This window comes from Phascolarctos cinereus, unplaced genomic scaffold (genome assembly GCF_003287225.1).
Source record: "Phascolarctos cinereus isolate Bilbo 61053 unplaced genomic scaffold, phaCin_HiC Scaffold_2;HRSCAF=192, whole genome shotgun sequence".
Lineage (NCBI taxonomy): Eukaryota > Metazoa > Chordata > Mammalia > Diprotodontia > Phascolarctidae > Phascolarctos > Phascolarctos cinereus.
In genome coordinates, this window is record NW_027555625.1 from 261972401 (window position 1) to 261992562 (window position 20162).

The 20162-nt window shown below is 42.3% G+C and overlaps 1 protein-coding gene across 4 annotated transcripts in view; it reads left to right on the top strand.

Moving 5' to 3' along the window:
- The window catches only part of SARDH (sarcosine dehydrogenase), a 145215-nt gene that overhangs the window by 77182 nt on the left and 47871 nt on the right, over nucleotides 1-20162 (top strand). For all 4 annotated transcript variants that reach the window (XM_020981941.2, XM_020981945.2, XM_020981946.2 and 1 more), the window contains 2 exons: nucleotides 188-335; nucleotides 10003-10096. In XM_020981941.2, coding sequence (XP_020837600.1) covers nucleotides 188-335; nucleotides 10003-10096 — 242 coding nt within the window. The remainder of the gene's footprint in view (nucleotides 1-187; nucleotides 336-10002; nucleotides 10097-20162) is intronic.

Sequence of the window (20162 nt, forward strand, 5' to 3'; positions counted from 1 at the left end):
ATGAGAGTACTTTTGTAGGCAGAACTGATAGGACTTGGCAGCTTATTAGATGTGGAAGACTGGCGGGGGCCGGAAGAATATCAAGTGACGGGAACAGTCAATGGTGAGTCCAAGGATGGCTTTCCTGTTATTTCTGCTTTTACCATTGCTGTCTCTCTTACTAAGCTCAAACTGCTCTCTCTCCCAGGGGATGGCTATTACCTGGCTGTGGGGGGAGCAGTAGCCCAGCACAACTGGTCCCACATCACCACTGTGCTTCAGGACAAGAAGTTCAATTGCCAACTCATTGACTGTTCAGAGGACATAGGGATGATTAGTATCCAGGGACCAAAAAGGTAAGATTCATCCCTAAAATGCAGGCCTGATATGGGGCTTTTAACCCTGACAATCAAAAACAATCGCCTACCTCATGCTTTTCAGAACCCTATCCCTCTCTCCATTGTTACTCAGAAAGCTAAAGGACCTTTCTAGGAATCACTGGGGGCAGGAAGCAAAGGGAGAAAGAGGCAGTCATGAAGGGATTTTCTTATAACTAGCTAAAGTCACGGCAGAAAGGAGATGTACTCAGGGAAGATTGATGGAAACTGACTTGAGGTGGCAGGAAGATGGGCAACAGAGTAAGAGAAAGAAAGAAGATGAAAGGTTTCCCTCAGTTAGAAAGGAGTTTTTTCATTGTGCCAGAAGGGTTGAAGAAGGCAGAAGGTCCCTGGATGCTCTCTAGATCCCCCTGCCCCCAGCAGCCTTTCTGGCTACTATTTTTTACTGCTTGTACTAAAAGCATCAAATATTTAAGCCCACTTCCCCTCAGTGCCCTGGGACAGAACTCACTTAGTCTGAACCCTTGGCTTTCCATTCACCATGCATCCCCTTTCTGTGTTACACATTTGGGATATATGTTTGTATAGATTTTAATGCGTTGAAATCCTACTGTTAGAGAAAACCATTCTGAACCACCACAAAGTCTGGTGTTTTCCTTTTTCTCTTCTGTCCTGAGCATTTGTAACTAATGTATCTGCTCCATAAAATCTACCCTAATGGTTCTTCACTCAGAGTAAAGGTGAATGCTGCTGCAAAGCGTTCAGAGTCTGATCCTTTCAACTGGGATCATTGAGGGAGATGGAAGAGAGAAAAGTGATTGTCCTGACATTTTAGTCAAGCTGGCTTTTTGAGAGCCATCCTCCTTTTCTTGTTAGTTTTCTAGTCCTAAACTCCAAGAAAATATTTATTATTCCAGCAAAAAGGGTTATTTGAATGCTTCTGTGGGTAAGACAGCCTAGCACAGTGGATAGAGTCAGTCCTGGAAGTCAGAATGACCTGTGTTCAAGTCTTATCTCTAATACATTCTGTCTCTGTGAGCCTGGGCATGTCACTTAATGATTCACTGCCCCTTTTTGTTGCTGGTCAGTCAATTTTTCAGTCATGTCCAATACTTTGTGACCCCATTTGGGGTTTTCTTGGCAAAGATAAGTGGAGTGATTTGACATTTCTTTCTCCAGCTCATTTTACAGATGAGGAAACTGAGGCAAACAAGGTTCAGTGACTTGTCCATAGTCACCCAGCCAGTAAGTGTCTGAGGCTGGATTTGAACTTGGGGCTTCCTGATTCAGTGTGCTACCTAGCTGTCCACCATACTGTCTCCAGGAAACTCTGTATTTGCATTGGTTTAGGGGTCTGAACAACAACAATAACAACAAAAAAAGTGTAAAGGATTGTAAGGGTAGACAGAGAAATAGAAAATGTTGTCTGAGCCCTTGGAGTTTATAATCAGTTTCATAAGTTTCTAGGATCAGCAATGTAGTGTTAGAAGGAGGCTTAGGGACAACTTAGCCTTAACCCTCTCATTTTACAGAGGAGAAAACTGAGGCCCAGAGAGGTTCAATGTCTTGCTAAGTCACACAAGCATTAAGCGACAAGGTGGGATTTGAACCCAGGCTTATGAGTCTGGTCCAGTGCTTTTTCCCACTATATCATGCTGCCCCTTCAGGGGAAAAGGGAAAAGACAAAACACAAAAAAAGTTTAAGAAAGAATAGTTTAATAACAGGATAAAAGAAGAACAAAATAGTCCCAGGAGGGTTACATATAGTTAATTGTCAAGTGAATAGCACAGACAGCAAATACTTTAAGAGTTCCAAAGATGGGGAGATCATTGGGTGGAAAGAGGCTGGGAAATAGTCAATGAGGGTAATTTTTTCTCCTACCACCAAATTGGTACCAAGCTGAAAACAGATTTTCCAACTAACACTATTTGAAGGACTCCTATCGAGGTGATACAGACTTCCCTATCTTATTAGTGGCTGGCTAGTTGGATACAGCAGGGTGCAGGGCCCTCTCAAATCTTTGAAATGCAGTGGTAGAAGTCTCTGAGAGAGTTCAGGATTTTCTCAATCAACGTTTTATTTGCTGGAAAGGTTGTTTGTTGTTGTTTTACATTATTTCCTGCATTGTAGAATTCGGGCTTTTTGATCTCTCATATTCTTCCTTATGTTTGTGCTCTCTGCCTAGAATTTCAGTTGCTTTCACTTGCATAGAATTCATGGTTGTTACTGTTTTTTTTTTAATGTATTTTGCTAGTGTCAAACTTTCCTCTACTTTAGCATTTTTGAGTTCCATATCTGTTGTTTTCTCTCATAGCTTATATTTGTTTGAGAATAATTGCCATCACAAACTTTATTTTTCTATTCTGCTCATTTTTTAAAATTCTTCATTGAAAGCTCTAGTTGCTGACCTAAATTCAGACTAATTGCCTTATTTGGTGATTTTATTTTTCTTTTGAACTACTTTAGAGTTTCTTGCTGTTGTTCCATGATCCCTGAGGAATCCATGTGATTCTGCCTTTCATCAGACAGTATTGCTTCCCTTTCCTTCATATTATAATATTTTATTAAGGTGTTTTAGTTACTTTTGGAGATTTTACTCCTTCTTTCTGTTTTTAGGATTTTTAGGATTCTCTCTGTTGCTGTGTCTACTTGTAGGCTCGACTTTTCTTTAAGCCTTTTCTCTTGATATCTTTAATGTTTCAGCTTTTTTTTTTCTTGTACTCCCCATCCCTGACATTCATTCTTTGGTTCTCCTCCTTTTCCACATTGGTGTACAGACCCTTTGAGGCTGGGGCTGCTCATGATCATAGCTTCTTCACATTTAGGGTTTACTGCGGTTAGCCAGCCTGAGACCTGGGTAAACTCTTAGAGGATAGAGGTGGCCAGGGTTAATTTTTTGCAGTCCCCCTTTCTTTCAGACCCCTTTCCCCCAGCCTATGGCTCTGAGGACAGATGACTGCACTGGCAAATTTTTAGTCACCTGAACTTCCTTCCTCTCTCTTCCTTTCCTTTACATAGCTGAAAAGAACTAATGTTTGTCATGTCTTCCAGGGCTGGGAATTAGGGGTAGGGAAGTGGGGAGCGAGGGTTAGGACAGAGTCACTGAAGCTACAATGCATTACAATACAATACAATGAGACTCCCAGTTACAACTGAGTTTGCTTGTGTTGACTAAGGCAGTTGTAATGAAGTCAGATGGGAGATGGGCATGTATTAAGATTCCCCATTGTTAATTCTTGGTGTCTTTAACTTGCATGGAGAGGTCTGACTTCTTATCTTATGAAATCAGCTGTAATCACTCTGGCTCTGGTGCTTAATTCCTATCTTTTGAGATTTGGGGTAGAAGAGGTTTACATAAAGTGTCTTTGCCATCCTTGTGGGTGACCTACACCAAGACTGTAAACGGGTACTATGGGATAGGCTTGATATGACTTAGAGTTGCTGGGAGGAAGCCAGAAGAAGGCAGATTGTTGCAAATTATGAGGAGGACTCTCCTGACAATGAGAGCTGTCTAAGAATTCTATGGACTGCTCCAGGAGGTGATTGAATTCCTGTGCCCTTAGAGGTCTTTGGAAACTGAATGATCAGAGGGATATTTTAGAAGGGGTTCCTGCACTGGACAGGGGATTGTACTCAGTGACCTCTGCAGTTGCCTCTCAATCTCAGATTCTACAATTCTGTAGCTCTGGGATTTAGTGCAGAGAGCATCTATAATTTGCTCAGCCCTACAGGGAAGAATCTGCCAACTTCCTGGGACTTGAGGCAACATTCAAATGGAGTTTTTTGACAGGGAGTGTCAGCTCATCCTCACAGTGCTATTTTTAGCACCAGAGAGGTAAGAGTAGAGAGTCAGGGTGGCAGGGGGAGGGAGCTGCAGGGCTCAGTTGCTCTGCTTTGAATTGGGGTAGGAAAGGGAGAGCAAGGTGAACACGTAGGAAACATTAATCTAACCAAGTTGCAGTCAGTGCCTTATGTGTGGAATATGCTGGACTTCATTTATAACCAGCTCCAGGCAAGAGGTAGATTGGTATCAAGCAAGCATACTTGATAAGCTAGAAAGAAGAAAAAAAGTTCGTCTTATTTAATCATGATTCCTCAACTTTTTCTGCCATGAATCTACTCAATTTTAGTTTCCAGAGTTTCTCCTTCACATCAAACCACCTAGACTAGAAACTTCCCAAAGGTTCACAGAATAATATGGAACGGACTTTAGAGATCATCTAGTCCAACCTTTTCATTTTACATGTGAGGAAACTGAGGCCAAAAGGGGTGAAATGACTACTCAAGGTCACAGAAGTAGTCAGTGGCTATTTGTATCCATCTCAGTGCTTAAGATAGGCCCTGTAAACAGTAGGCACTCAAAAGTGCTGGGTGAGTGACCGTCTGATCTTCAGCTCTGAGCATTTTCATTTTCTAACTTCCCAGTTTTCAAGCCAAGCTTTTCTATCCCAGCTACTACCTCTGATCAACACTTTTCTTTCCATGAAACCCCCCACCCACCCAATCAGGATGATGGAAGATTCTCTAGAGATTGACAATTTAAGGTGTTCTGTTGATTCCTCTCTTCTCTCAACTCCAATAAGGCTTTTGGACAATTGCATCAAGAGAAGAGAGAGAGAGAGAGAGAGAGAGAGAGAGAGAGAGAGAGAGAGAGAGAGAGAGAGAGAACACTTCCGTGAGATTGAAAACTTGAGAACAAAGAAGTATCTTATACTTTTTACAGATATCTACAACCCGCAGTGGTATATAGCACAGTGTTATCCACATAGGAAATATTTAGTAAATTTGTATATTTCAATCGAATCTGGACTTGAATTGGATTCTGTCTCTCCTGTCACTGGCACAGGGATGCTTTTCTAATCTCCTTGGTAGATTAGATAGCTTTTCACTTAGGAATCCAGGGAGCTGGGTCTTCGTCCTGACTTTGCTAGTAAGTCATTTGATGACCTTGGCCAAATCACTTCCCCTTTTCTTTTTTTGAGGCAATTGGGATTAAGTGACTTGCTTAGTGTCACACAGCTAGTAAGTATCTGAGGTCAGATTTGAACTCAGGTCCTCCTGACTTCAGGGCCGGTGTTCTATGTACTGTGCCATATAGCTGTCCTCTCACTTCCTCTTTTCTGAATCTCTATTTCCCCCTCTGTAAAATAGGGTCTCCCAGATGGCCTTCCTGGTCTCTTCCAGATCTAATAGGCCATGCTTCTATTTCCCTAGTGAGATTATTTCACATGAAGCTGTCTCATTGTTAGGGTATGACTACTGGTATCAGCTCCCAAATTGGCCCCTAGGAACTGTTAATTACTAATCTTCCTCTGAATAGCTATCCTGGACTAAAGTGAATCTCCTTTTAAACACTTGACATTAGGCAGCAGCTTTCCAACCCTTGCCAAAGACAAGAGTGGGTGACTCATAGGGGAAGAGGAAAGAAGAGGCCACCCTTTCTTTTCACTTCAGAGTCTTTGCCAGTCTCCCTCCCACCCCTGTTCCAACTCCCTCATTTCTCTTCCAAGGAAGGATCAGTAGAGAGATCCATTAGTTACATCGGTCTCTCCTTCTACATCAAGGATCAAACTACTTCAGGCTCTAGGAACTCCAGGGTACAGAGCTAAATGTGCCCCTTCCACATGTGTGTGCTTGCACATGCGTGGCGTGTGTGGCCATCCGTGCGCCATGTGTATATGACAGCTTGGCCTGGAGTGCATTGTTACATAAGGGAACATTTACAGATCTCAAAGGTCTAAGCAGCAGCAGACCTGTGAGGACAGTAAGCTATCTCAGCACCCAGGACAGCAGCCCTTTTATCAGCTACTAGTGTTGCTAGGAGCTAGGTTTTCATAGTGGCAACCACCCCATGGCCACAACCCCAGGCAGAGAGCTCACCCCTAGGGAAGGGTTTAGAAAGTTAGCTTGAGCTGCATCAACCTCCCATTACAAAGCCAAGCTACATAGGAAGTTCCAGTCATTCTAAAGCCTCATAATAAACAGCCAGTTTCTGTTCCCCTCTTGGCTTCCAGTGCACCTTTAATTGGAAGGTTATGAGGTACTTCCTATCATTCCGAAGGTCCAGAGAGCCTAGAGAGAGGAAATATGGCATGGTAGCTAGAATATTGGAGTTGGGTCAAGAATCATAAGAAGGAAGGGACGGGAACAAGCATTTATAAACACCTACCATGTGCCATTTCTTTGTGTGAAATATCTCATCTGATCCTCAAAACAGCTCTGTGAAGTAAATGCTATTATCAGCTCCATTGTATAGGTGAGGAAACTGAGGCAAAGAGAGGTTAAAGTGACTTGCCCAGGGTCACCTAGGTAGTAAGCATCTCAGGCTGGATTTGAACTCAGGTAGTCCAGACATAACTGTAGAATTAGAAGGTCACTCAGAGGCCATCTAGTTCAACCTCCTTCTTTTACAGTTGAAGAAACTGAGTTCTACCCAGATAGGTTTAGTAATTTGCCTTTAGTTATGCAGGGAGTAAGTGGAAGAACTGGGATTGGAATTCAGATCATCAAACTCCCAATCCAGATTCTTCTTGCTGTACCACACAGACAGAATCAGGGATGTTATGATTCCAGCAGGTCTGCCTCTCAGAGATGGAAGGCACCGCAGGAGTCATTTCATCCAGGCCATACCTGAAAACAATGCCTACTATACTGTAACATTATCTAAGAAATGGTTGTTCCAGCCTCTGCTTGAAGACCTCCAGGAGCAAGGACTCTACCTCCCAAAGCAGCCCATTCCCCTTTTGGGTAGCTCTAATTGGTAGCAAGTTTGTCCTGACAACAAGCCCAAGTTTGCTTCTTCACAAGTTCTATCCATTTCTCTTACTTCCACCTTCTGGGAAGACCAGTGTTTGAATTCTCTCTCTGATACCAGCTATAAAGTTATGAACAGGTCAAATCTCTGTTTCCTCATATGTAAAATGGCCATAATTATACCTTACTATCTATCTCTCAGGGTAATATTGAGGTATGAATGAGATAATGTGGGGTGCCCTTTTTTTTTACTGCACTTTTCAAGCTGATAATCTGTGTATGGAAAGAGTTTTGCTCACTTTAAAGTATTATATAAATGTCAGTTATTATCATCCTTGCTACTGAATGAATGAAAAGTCTAATGAATGAATGAAAAAGCATTTATTAAGCCCTTATGGTATGCCAGGTACTATGTTATAGAATGAGGATAAAAATACAAAAGAAAGAAAGGAAGTCCTTGCCCAGAAAGAAGTTATGTGTTAATTGAGGAAGACAACATATATGGAAGAATAGTGTCTCGGGAGGGTGTTTGATCTGGGAAGTCACAGGGATGGTGAGTGGAGACATAGGACAAGTCAATTAACACATACTTTCCAGAAATGATGGTAGTATTGATCTGATTGCCGCCATCAGAACAAGGGGTAAAAAGAGTTTGGGGGATGTATGTGGAAGCATGACAAGGAGATGGCTGGAGTCTGGAGATGGCTATATGTAGTGGGCTCTCACCAATCAGATAGCCCAGCCCCAAGGTGGGAGTTCCAGCAGCAGAAGTAGCAGTAGAAGTGAGTGAGGTGGCACTGTAGTTCCATGGCCAGGTTGAAGCATGGCCAGGGGTTTGGAGCCAGCTAGATGTTGTTATCATCATCATCATCATCATCATCATCATCATTCTTCTTCTTCTTCTTCTTCTTCCTCTTCCTCTTCCTCTTCCTCCTCCTCCTCCTCCTCCTCCTCTCCTCCCCACTGCCACCACCACCACCGTCATCATCATTCTGGTTAAATAAAAAGTGTCTGAGTAGGGCATGATTTCCAGCAGGTCCTCTTTCTAGGAGCCATGCTCTAAATTAGCAGTAAATAGAGTGCGTTCCTGTCATTTATGGTTTAGGTTTGACTGTGATACTTATTCCAAGTGAAATCCAAACATTGCTCAGCCAAAATGTTGCAGTATTCTCTTTCATCTTGTTTTTCTGACCAATTGGATGTTAACCCAAAAAATGAATTTAACTCTTGTCTTTGTCCACTTTCCTACTCTGAGGAAATCCAATCTGGAGAGTACAATTAGAACTGCCTTTGTGGATGCAGGACCTCAGGGTTATCATTCTATAGATTTTCTTTGTATAGCACTAGAAATAAGGACGGGGAAAAATTGTAGGACACCAGCCTAAGCATCCTTTAGGAGCTACTTTTTGGACCAGATTCCTTATAATCATCTTGTTTTCATATGACCTACCTCTTTCTCAGAAAACCTGAGAATAGCATAAGTACGTACATACATACATACATTAATAGACAAATAAATGAATTTAAATAAAACAAATAAATGAATTTCCATTCACTAAATGAAGGGGCTACGTAGTTGGGGCTTTGCAGCCAATCACTTTTGCCATACTGAGGATAATCTTCTTGTCTTTACTTTTTACAATCTCTATAGTTGAATTAGACAGTAGAAAGGAAGGCCTAGAAAATTGAATGGGTAGCTAGGTGTTGCAGGGGATAGAGTACTGGGATTAGAGTCAGGAAGACTCATCTTCCTCAGTTCAAATCCAGCCTCAGACACTTACTAGCTATGTGATCCTGGGCATGTTACTTAACCCCATTTGCCTCTGCTCTTTATCTATAACATGAGAAGAAGGAAATGATGAACCACTCTTTGCCAAGAAAACCCCAAATGGGGTCACAAAGAGTTGGACATGACTAAAAAGACTGAATAGAAAATTGAATATAAAATATATATGTAATAAATATATCATATAATGCATTATGTAATTATTATAGATTTATTTCTATTTATATATTAATATTATATATAGAATATAAAAATAAAAATTTGAATATAAAACAGAGAGCCCAGAATACTAGGAATTTCATCCTCTAAGGGGGACTCATGTGAAGTTGAAGAAGAGATGTCAATGAGTGACAGGCAGAAGATACAACCCAATCATTGGCAAAGCTGAAGCATCTTGAGGATCTGATAGGGATCACAGAGATGGAGATGTGTGGGAAAGAGTTTAAGTCTTTAACTGCTATCTCTGCCAGTTACTACTTGGCAAGTCATTTAAACTCTCTGGGTCTCAGTTTTCTCCTTTTAAAAGTGAGGAAAGTTAAACTAGATAAGATCTAAAGATCCTTCCATCTTAACATCCGGGGTAATACATAGATTTGAAAATTCCAAGGAGCTGGGTACAGCTCCTAAGGTGTGTTATACAGTCCTTTGCTATAAAATTTGTAATCAGATGAACAAGTCTTTGAAGAGGAACACATATTTAGGTGGCAGTAAGAATAAATAAATTCTAGAAACTCAAGAACAAATATGAAGACTACTGTTGGCTTAGTGGAAGAAGAATTGGACTAGAAATTAGGAAAACTAAGTTTGGGTTCTACTTCTGGTTCTCCCCTTAATTTGACCTTTGGCCATCTATGAGACAAAAAAGTTAAAGTAGCTGATCTCTAATGTTCTTCTAGGTCTGATGTTCTATATTCTAAGGTTCCTTCCATAGGTCCTATCTAGCTCCAATACTTTATATTAGCACAGCCCTCAGCACAATGCCTGGCACATAGTAGGTACTTGATAAATATTTATTGACTGACTGTTTTCTATCCCGAAGTCCTGTCCAGTTCTAACATCCTGTATCCTAAGGTCCTTTCCAATCCTAACATTCCTTGATTATGTCATCGCTATACACATTAAAACTGGAGTTTTGTTCCTTACAGCCGGGCAGTCCTTCAGGAGGTACTTGAGACAGACCTGAGCAATGAGGCCTTCCCCTTTTCCACTAACCAGCTGGTGAAAGCTGCTGGGCACCTGGTATGTACCGAATGTTCCCCATCTTTCTTTCACTATACAGTTAACCCCTTGCAGACATCATGTACATAGCTGACACTATTTGATGGTCTGGTGGGCACAGATTAGTTTCTCTGTTTCTGTAGAAGACACCAAGAACCTGGGATAGGATGGATAAAGGTCTGTTTCAATGGGCAGTGATTGTCATGGCAGCGACTAGTTATGGGGCTGGGACATGTTGTGATGGCCCTGGAATGGAGAGAACAGGGAAAAGATCGCAATTTGTCTGGAAATGACCCTGTCTCTGAGCCTCTATCCTGGGAGATTGGGAGCCCTTGGTGGTAGAAAGAGAATGGAGGAGGTGGGGCAAAGGAAAGCTCAGGAATCTCCTTACTACCATGAAGCCTACAGGAAGAAAGATTTCACCCTAAGGTTCAGACCCAAGGCCAGACAGCAGAGTGGAAAGAAAGCTGTAACTGAGTCAGGAGACCAGGGCTGTGGTATAGTAGAAAAAGCACTGCATTTTGAATCAGAGGACCCCCTGTCTACATTGTGAGCTAGCTGTTTGACCTCTGGAAAACCACTGCACCTCTCTGGGCCTCGGTTTCCTCATCTGTAAAATGAGAAGGTTGGTCTTGATGGTCTCTAAGGTCCCTTCCAGTTTTACATCTATGATCCTGTAATACCCCCTTAATGAGTGACCTTGAACAAAGTACTTAATCTCTTGTTTTAATAATATTTTATTTTCCCCCAATTACATGTTCAAACAAATTTTACCTTTTTAAAAAAGTTTTGAGTTCCAAATTTTATCCCTCCCTCCCAGATATGGTAGGCAATCTGATATAGGTTATACAAGTCCAAATGTATAAAACATTTCCATTGCTAGTCATTCTGTACAAGAAGACTTGAACAAAAAATAGAAAGAGAAAGAAAGAAAAAGAAAGAAAAAAGCGAAAAATAGTATGCTTCAGTCTGTATTCAGATAACATCAGTACTTAATCTCTTTAGGTCACATTTGGTCAACTCTCAGATAGGTATAATATCCATCCCCTCCTCTTCTTCTGGCTGCCCTGGCTTCTTTCAAGATGCGGCTGAAATCCCCGCTTCCTCAAGGGCCTTTCCTGGTCCCCTATGCTGCTAATGCCTTCCTTTCTGAGATCTTTCCCACTTACCCTCTATATGTCTTGTATGTATATCAGGATTTGCATATATAACGTGAGCTTGTTGAGAGCAGGGACTATGCTTTTGTTTGTTTGGAATTTGTTTGGCTTTGCCTTTCTTTGTATCCCCAGCACTTAGCACAATGCCTGGGACTTAATAAAAAGCACTTAATAAATGCTTGTTGATTGACTGCCTGATTACCCCACAGAAGTATTATGAGGATCAAGGAGATTAGTGGCTGCAAATACTTTTTTTAAGAGCAGAAAACATTATAGAAATGGGAAAGAGTAGGACATTTCTAAAGCTGTATGTGGCCTCACACCAGAAACCCACACCACGTTTTACTCCAAATGACTTCTCTTTTTAAAAAAGGGCTGGAAATTCCCTCCTGAGCCAGACTGACTTTGTATGTGCTGGGTCTAATAACAGGCCGCTAAGCAGCTGGGTAATGATTTACTCTCAAGCTGGTCCCTCTTGCCCTTTGAGGAAACAGCTCCTTAAATGGAGTGAGGAAAGGACAAGAGGTTACAGGTTCACTCCTTTGGGGGATCCCCATTTGAATCCCAACAGATCCACAATCTTGTCCCCACTCTCCTCCAAGTATACACAAATGGTGCCAGGAGAGGACAGAGCTGGAGGCTCCGCACTGGCTAGATCACAAGAATGAGTTTTTATGTACCAGTCTTGGAATCAGGAAAACCAGGTTCTTGTTCTGATTTGGGTACTTTTCATGATGTTATGAGTCATCCAAAAGTCTCATCTATTCTCTTAGCCTCAGTGTCTTTCTCCACACAGTGGGACTAGTAACTTTTAATGTGCCTACCTCATGGATTTATAATGAAAATCCCCCTAAGAGTCTTTTTTCTTTTCTTAAAAATAGCAATTCCTGAATAAAAATAATAGTTGACATTTATACAGTGTTGTAAGGTTTGTGATTACTCACAATTAAATAGAAATCAGGCTCATGGTTGTCTCTCAGTGGTCAAAACACCCAGCAGAATTATTTATGTTGCATTCTAGGCTTAAGGACAGGGAACTGGGGTTCTAGTTCTAGATTTATCCCCAATATGCTGTGATTTAGGGCTGATCACTTCTGATCTCTGTTTCAGTTTTTTTGTCTACTAAAATAGGATTGTAATACTTGTCCTACCTAGCTCACATGTATGTTATATGGCTCAGGTAAGGTCATAGACAGGAAAATACTTTGAAAAGTTTAAAAAACACTTGTATTAATTTATCTGCATATGTACATGGCTAAAAGGGGTCGTCTTCATCCCCAGCCCCCATGTAAAGTCCAAGAGGAAGCCTAATCAGAATCCCTGTATGTTGGATTGAACGGAAGAGAGAACACTGGAGAGCAGTCACTTTTTTAAAGGTCTACTGAGTGGCCACTCACACTGGCTCAGTGGACAATCCTCTTTGAGTCAGCCCCTTCTCCCAGCTGCTGTCAAGGGCACTAAGAAAATGCTCAGTCATTTCAAAATCTTTCAGCACTGACCATGTGTCCCAAGAAGTAGACCAAGGAGCTCAGCTCAGACCCATCCCCACCTTGTTGGGGTGACAGATTCTGGGGAGGGGGTATGGAGCAGGGAAGGTTGGTGGATGACCTCCATTACACATGTTTGCTTCAATCCTTAAGCATCTATTATTTCATCAGTACTGGTTGTCTCCCCACTGAGGTAGACCACAACCCCTCTCTTCCTTGTTAAATAGTCTTCATGGATTGCAATGACTAAAAGTTTCATCACTCTTCTTTCTGCTGTTCTTCTGATCATAAGCCCCTCCAAACTTAGCTGGTTTGGTCCTTGGATGGCAGACCTACAGTCTGTCACTAGGTATCTATCCTCAAAGACTTTCCAGCTTGGTATGAACTTCCAGAGCTTCTCCCCTCCCCCCCAGCTGTCCAAGCCCACTAGGACTCATTTTCTTCAGTCACACCACAATGAGACATCAGAGGACATTATTAGATAATGTACATGTCAGAACAGTAACTAGGGCAGGGTGATAGGGCTATAACCCAGAGAGCCAAAATTTAAAGTATATTGATAGTATAGTTCTTCAGCAGTGTAGAAACAACTTAGCACTTAGATAACAAGGATAATTAGTTAAAATATAAAGTCACCAAAGGTTGTACTTCCACCCATCCCATTCCCCCCTACAGTCCCCTCCCCCCATTCACTCTAGCTCCAGCTCTTGAACACACACACTTGGGACCATACCCCATGAGCTTCTCCCTAGTCCAGCTCTGGCTGGCTTTCACCCTCACCCCTCATCCTTGGGTCTCTTCCTCTCTCCCCTTAATTACAAATTCAATCTGAAGGTATGTTTTCTGCCTCTTGTCCCAGAGGCAAAAATTGTTAGTTATGGTTTCAATATGCATTTATAGCTGAAAATAAGAATTATGTATTTGGAGGGAGGGGGTGTGTATGTATAAATGGTTGAAGGGGCGGGCAGCAGAATGCAGGGTGAACCATCCAACTGATGCTCCCTGGTGTGTTCACAGGTGTGTTACAGATTGGGAAACATTGGTTTGGAGCCCAGAGCCCAGTGTGGGAAAACTTGGCCTAAAGATTAGGCCTTGAGGTTTTGGGAGAAAGGGGACTGTATCAGTGTAACAAATAAACAATGTCCAGAGAAGCATGGAGAGAAGGGCTGCTTTCTTTTCCTTGGAGTCCAAGAATTCCTTCAGAATTCCACTCTCCCCTTTGTTCCCTGGAGGTAGGGTTTGGGGGCTAGAGGGTGTTGTTGTCTGAGTCTTACTTATTTCCTGCCTCCCTGGTGCATTCAGGGTACCTCCTAAAGCCGATAAGCTCAGCATTCCCAGGGGGTGATCACCCTAAAACCACAACCCCTTCTCTGGACCAAAGCTACATTCCAGCCTCCCATTCAGGGGCAGGTCAACTTTCTGGCCCCTGGTAAGGGATAGGCTCAGTTCTGTGTGGGATGGTGGATGTGCCTGTTTTCCTAAACCTTTCTAGAAGCAGGGCTTTTGGAAGAACGTGTGTGTGTGTGTGTGTGTGTGTGTGTGTGTGTGTGTGTGTGTGTGTGTGTGTGTGTGTGTTTCCTCTGTCTCAACTTGGCTTTATTCCAAACTTGAGGCAGAGATGTGGGACAGACAAACACAAAGAAACACAAAGAGAGGCAGTATGTAGAACAGATGAAGAGAGACAGACAGGCACAGAGAGACAAAGTCCAAGACAGACACACTCTGAGATAGACAGATAGATGTACAGGACCAAGTGTGAAAGGAGTCAGGGGTCCTCCTTAACTACTTCTCATCCCACCTCCCTCCCCAACAAAAAATAAATCCCATAAAGAGTAGTTTTACTCTTGTAGATGGCAGCTGCTTATGTTGCTCTCAGACGCCCCTGATACAGCTGCCTCCCCACCCTACAAAGAACTCTTTCTGCCCCCTCATTTCAGCCCACCCCATCAACGCCTGCTGGCTGACTCCCTGGGCCTGGCAGACAGAACTGCGTGCGTGGCCTAGGTCTGCGGCCCAGCCCCTTCACCTGCAGTGAGGCCGCAGTGGGAGCTGGGGACCCGGGCCAGTTCTCAGGGCTGAGTGGGACCTTGGGATTGGGACCAAGACGAATCTGTCTGTCTCGTTAGCAAGCTGCCTGTCTGAAAGCGGCAGGCTCTGTGAGCACACGTGCAGTTTGCTCTCATCACAAAAAGATTTCTCTTCAGTAGACAAAGCTTTTGCTTTTAATTCAGTAGCATTTTTATAGTTACCTAATCAAGTTGCGCCAGGGGGTTTATAATTGCACATAAGCAGTATGTACAGATAGGCTCCATTTTAAAGAAACCTGGTACCCTCAAACCAAGATTTCAAAACAAACAAACAAACAAACAAAGGAATTCTTCACTTGGCAAAAGGATTTTTACCTTGGTTTGGTGGAAGGACTCCTGGGACTGGGAATTAGAACACCAGAGTTCTGATCCCGGCTCTAACACTGATTTTCTGTATTAGCTAAGTGAGTTATTTAGCCACATAGGGCCTCAGTTTCCTCACCTGAAAAAGAGAGGAAAGAAGCAAACAAGCATTAATTAAATACCTACTATGTTCCAGGCACTGTGCTAAGCATTTTACAAATATCTCATTTGATCTTCACAACAGCTCTGAAAGGCAGGTGCTACTATCATCCCCATTTTACAGTTGAGGAAACTGAAGCACAGTCATTAAGTGACTTGCCCAGGGTCTCACAGCTGGAAAGTGTATGAGGCCAGATTTGAACTCAAATCTTTCTAACTCCAGGCCCAGCACTCCATTCTCTTCATTACCTAGTTGCTTCTACCAGAGTTTGACTTGATGGTTTCTGAGGGCCCATGAGCCCCTAAATCTATGATCCTAAAATCTTAAGACTTCCTTGAGCCTCAGTTTCCTCAACTATAAAGATGAATTGCCCTACTATGCTCAAGAAAGCATGGCAGAAATAGTAATAATAATAATAATAACAGAAAGATCTGCTTTAGGAGGAAAAGGAGAGAAAGGGTGTTTTTTTCCCTTTGCTTCTATAGCGGAACCAGGCAGATTAAAACCAGGCCACTGACGATAACTCAGCACCTTGACACTGGCAGCCTTTCTGGTACAACAGCGATTAAGTGTTAAATACACACTGTCATGTTCTCTTGAAGATGGACTTGTTTGGGTTGGGAAAAACCAGGTGGTGTGTTTGATCACCGAGTGAGCTTGACAGTTGCAGGCCCGTCTGTCTGGCAGCAGATTGTGGGAAAGCTGGTGAGGGCCAGGAGGGACCATACTGTGCTTTGAAGGCTCAGTTTATGGAGCTGACTGAGCCTGTGCAGAGCCACCGAGACATTGCCCACTCTGGCTTTGAGGGACTCAGCCAGTGCCTATTTGCCTTTCTCATGAGGAATCACGCGGAGACAGCCCCAAATGTCAAACATAGACTGTTGGAATGTTAGAGCTAGAAAGCATGGGACCCAGTCTAGTTCCTTCATTTTCTATGTGGAGAAACTATGGCCCCTAGAAGGGAAATGACTTGAGCAAAGTTACGCAGGGTTAGTAGCTAACATATATATAGCATTTTGCAAACCTTAAAATGCTACATAAATGGTAGCTTGTAGTAGCAGGAAAGTTGAACTAGCCCCCACTTTCCTGAATTCTGGACCAATGGTCTCACCACTGTATGTTGACATGTAATATGATAAAGCACTTTGCAATTCTTAGAGCACAATATAAATTTAATCTTATTATCATTATTAATATATTTTGAGACTTGGTGCATGAAAGATTTGGTCCTCAAAGCCAGAAACGCCTATTCAAGTTTGACACATGTTGGTTGTGGGACCCTGGACAAGTCACTTAATCTCATTGAGCCTCAATTTCCTCTTCTGTAAAATAAAGGGCAATACTAGTTTGGCAGCTAGGTGGTGTAGTAAGACCTAAGTCTGAATCCTGCCTCAGCCACTAGTTCTGTGAGTCACTTGATCTTTCAAAGCCTCCATTTCCTCATCTGTAAAATGGGGATAATAATCCTACCTAACTCATAGGGTTGTCATGAGAATTAACTGAAATGATGTATATAGAGCACTTTGCAAATTACTGACTATTATTATAGTGTAAGGGGGGAGGGAGTTTGAGAACTGAGCAGCATCCTAGAATTTGTAGCTTAGTCCTCGGAATTATAAATTCAACATGCCAGTCAGTTCTCAACCTCTCCCCCCCATTATGCTAGTACTATTTACCTCATGAATGGCAGCATGGTATAACATAGAGAAAGCTGGCCTTGAAATCAGGAAAACTTGGGTTAAAGTCTTGCCAATGACCCATACCAGCTTTGAGACCCTGGGCAAATCACTTAACTTCTCAATGTTCTAGGTAACTCCTCTAAGACTATAAATGACAGAGAAGGTTCTGACCTGTGGAGTTTTCTCACTTGGAGATTCCCTATACAAAAAAAATTGCAGGTTCAGCCCCTATCATTACCATCATCATTTTGCTCCTCCCTATCCATTCTCCTCAAAGTCTATGATCAATGAAGGCTTGATCTTCCTATAATACAGCTAATGGAAATCTACCATCTTAGAAGAAGGGAAGCAGGGAGCCTATAGAGAGAATATTCTGACCCATTCATGTATCTGACTTTAGAACCAGAGGAAGCAAAAGCCCTAGGTCCAGATACTTGGAGTTAATGGACCAAATTCAACAAAGTGTGTCATCATGTGTGAGGTACTGTGCTAAGCCCAGTAGACACAAGTATAAAAATGATTCAGTTTCTGCCCTCCAGAAGGGGGTGATATGACAAAGGTGATATACTCAAGGATGATATGATATTCCAAGTGTGATTCTACATCCAGTGCTGTGAACCCTGGGGGTTCAGATAAGTGCCTACTTTACTACCCTCACGTAAAAGTAGCTCAAAAGGATGTTCAGAAGCTCTCTACTCACCTCATAACACAGTCCTTATATCTTCCTTGATCAAAGGGCCCACAGTTGGATTTCTGGTCAATCCATTTGGGCACAAAGTTAACTCAAACTGCTCCCATGTGTTCCACCATGTCCTGGCTCACAATTGCCCTGGCTGGTGGTATGGTGGCTGCCCCAAGTCTTCCAGTGCACAACATATCAGGTAGAAGGTACAAAGGGGAGATTGAGGCAAAGTGGTCTAAGAAAAATGGAGGAGGAAGAGATCTTTTTTTTTTTTGACCAGGCAGAATAAGACAAGGCTTCATACAGGAGGCAATAAACATCCTTGGACTGCAACAAGAAAATATGAAGAGGGATTGTATCACAGGCACCCTCAGGCAGGAAATGGCAGGGTAGAAGCAGCTAGCAGTTCAGTCATACCAAAGAGTTTTTATTTGATCTTATAGGCAATAGAGAGCCACAGAAGTTTTTTGAGTACCTTGACTTGGAAATTATCCTTTGATATTTTGATTAGAAATTAATGATGACATACAAAAGTCACCCATCATTGGTGGTTTTTAGTCTAATTTCAGGCCATTTATCAATAATGCAATCCATGAGGTTTTGGGGATTTAGGACTTGTCTTACCTATTTCATAGGACCATAGAATTTTAGATCTGGTGTTGAAAAGGAACTCAGAGTTCATCTAGTCCTACCCCTTTATTGTTCAGATGAGGAAACTGAGGCCTATCATGGTTGAGTGATTTGCCAATGTTGTAAAGTAGCAGTTCTAGGATTTGAATCCTGGTCCTCTGACCCCAAAATCTAGCATTCTTTCCATAGAAGCATAGGTTTTCATGTGTAAAAGCCTGGGTCTCTGTCACTATTTATCCTTCACTCTATTCTTTGTTAACCTTCTTGGTGTCACAGACCCCTTTGGCAGTCTGGTGAAGTCTATGAGCAGCTTCTCAGAATAATTTTTTTAAATAATGATAAAGATAAGCATTTATATTATGCTTTAAAATTTTCAAAGTGCTACAGTATGTCATTTCATTTTAGATGCATAAAATAAAATCACTAAGGAAACCAATTATATTAAAAGATATTAATTTTTTTTAAAGCAAATTCACTGACAGAACCCTTGATTTAGACATTCTCTCCAGCCGTTACTTGAAGAATTGTAAACGTTGTTTTGCTTCTTATGTACCCTGTCTCTAGAAAGGTGTCTTACCCAGGCAGACAGAGGGGGGCATAGTTTGGCGAACCTAAGGCTGTGAGTGGATGATGAATGAGCAGTGATTTGGGAGGCAGACAAAAGTGAAAATAATTTTCAAAGTGTACAACAGATGTGAGTGAATTTCCTCCTCCTTGATCTGGAATTTTTCATTGGTGTGGTGATACTAGCTGACTAAAGGGAGATCTTTTCCAGCTTAAGTGGGAAAGGGTGGCAGACAGCAGGTCCTCGGATTTGGTTGTTCTGTTGAAGGTAGGCCTCTGCTTACACCATTGCTCTTCTCCATGCAGAGAGAGCTCAGTGGTCTTCTTGCCTCTGGACAATGAGCAGGGCATGCCACTGGCCATAGAGTGTGGTTGTCAAGTCTCTGGGGATTCCCTGCGGACTACAGATGGGAGCTTGTCACTTTGGACTATGTCATCCTCCTCTTTGGTTTTCTCCTATCTAGAAAAGGAAGAAGTGATGAGGGGATGGGGAGGGGGAGAGGGAAGAAACACAAGGATCTCTGCAGCTGGTGAGGAGGCCTATGGAAAATCTGAGTAGAGAGAGTAAGAAGCATGGGACTTGGGAATCCAAGGAACCGAGGCTGATGTCTAGCTCTTCTGTTTACTCACTGTGTGACCCTAGATAAATCAGCTTCCTCATTTTTAAAATACAGATGATAAAACTCACATTCTCCACCTTATGAGAAAAGTTCTTCATAAACTTTAATGTGCTGTAGAAGAGTATGTTATGAGCCATAAGTACTAAAATAAAATAGATCTTCCTGAGAACTAATAATATCTCACATTTATATTGCACTTTGAGCTTTGCAAAGTGCTTCACAAATATTGTTGTATTTGATACAACAATCCTAGGGGGACAGGCGCTATTCTTTTTATTTTTATTTTTAGGCAATTGGGGTTAAGTGACTTGCCCAGGGTCACACAGCTAGTAAGTGTCAAGTGTTTGGTCTGAGGCTGGATTTGAACTCAGGTCCTCCTGACTTCAGGACTGGTGCTCTATCCACTGTACCACCTAGCTGCCCCCAGAATAGGGTTTTTAAATATGTTTAAAGAATAAATATGACTCAGAGTCAGGAAGACCTGAGTTCAAACCTGGATTCAGATACTTACTAGTGTCTAATCCCAGACAAGTCACTTAATTGCTGTCTACCTTAGTTTCCTCATCTGTAAAAGGAGGGTAAGAATAGCACCTACTGGGGCAGCCAGGTGGCACAGTGGATAGGGCACTGGCCCTGAAGTCAGGAGGACCTGAGTTCAAATCCAGCCTCAGACCAAACACTTGACACTTACTAGCTGTGTGACCCTGGGCAAGTCACT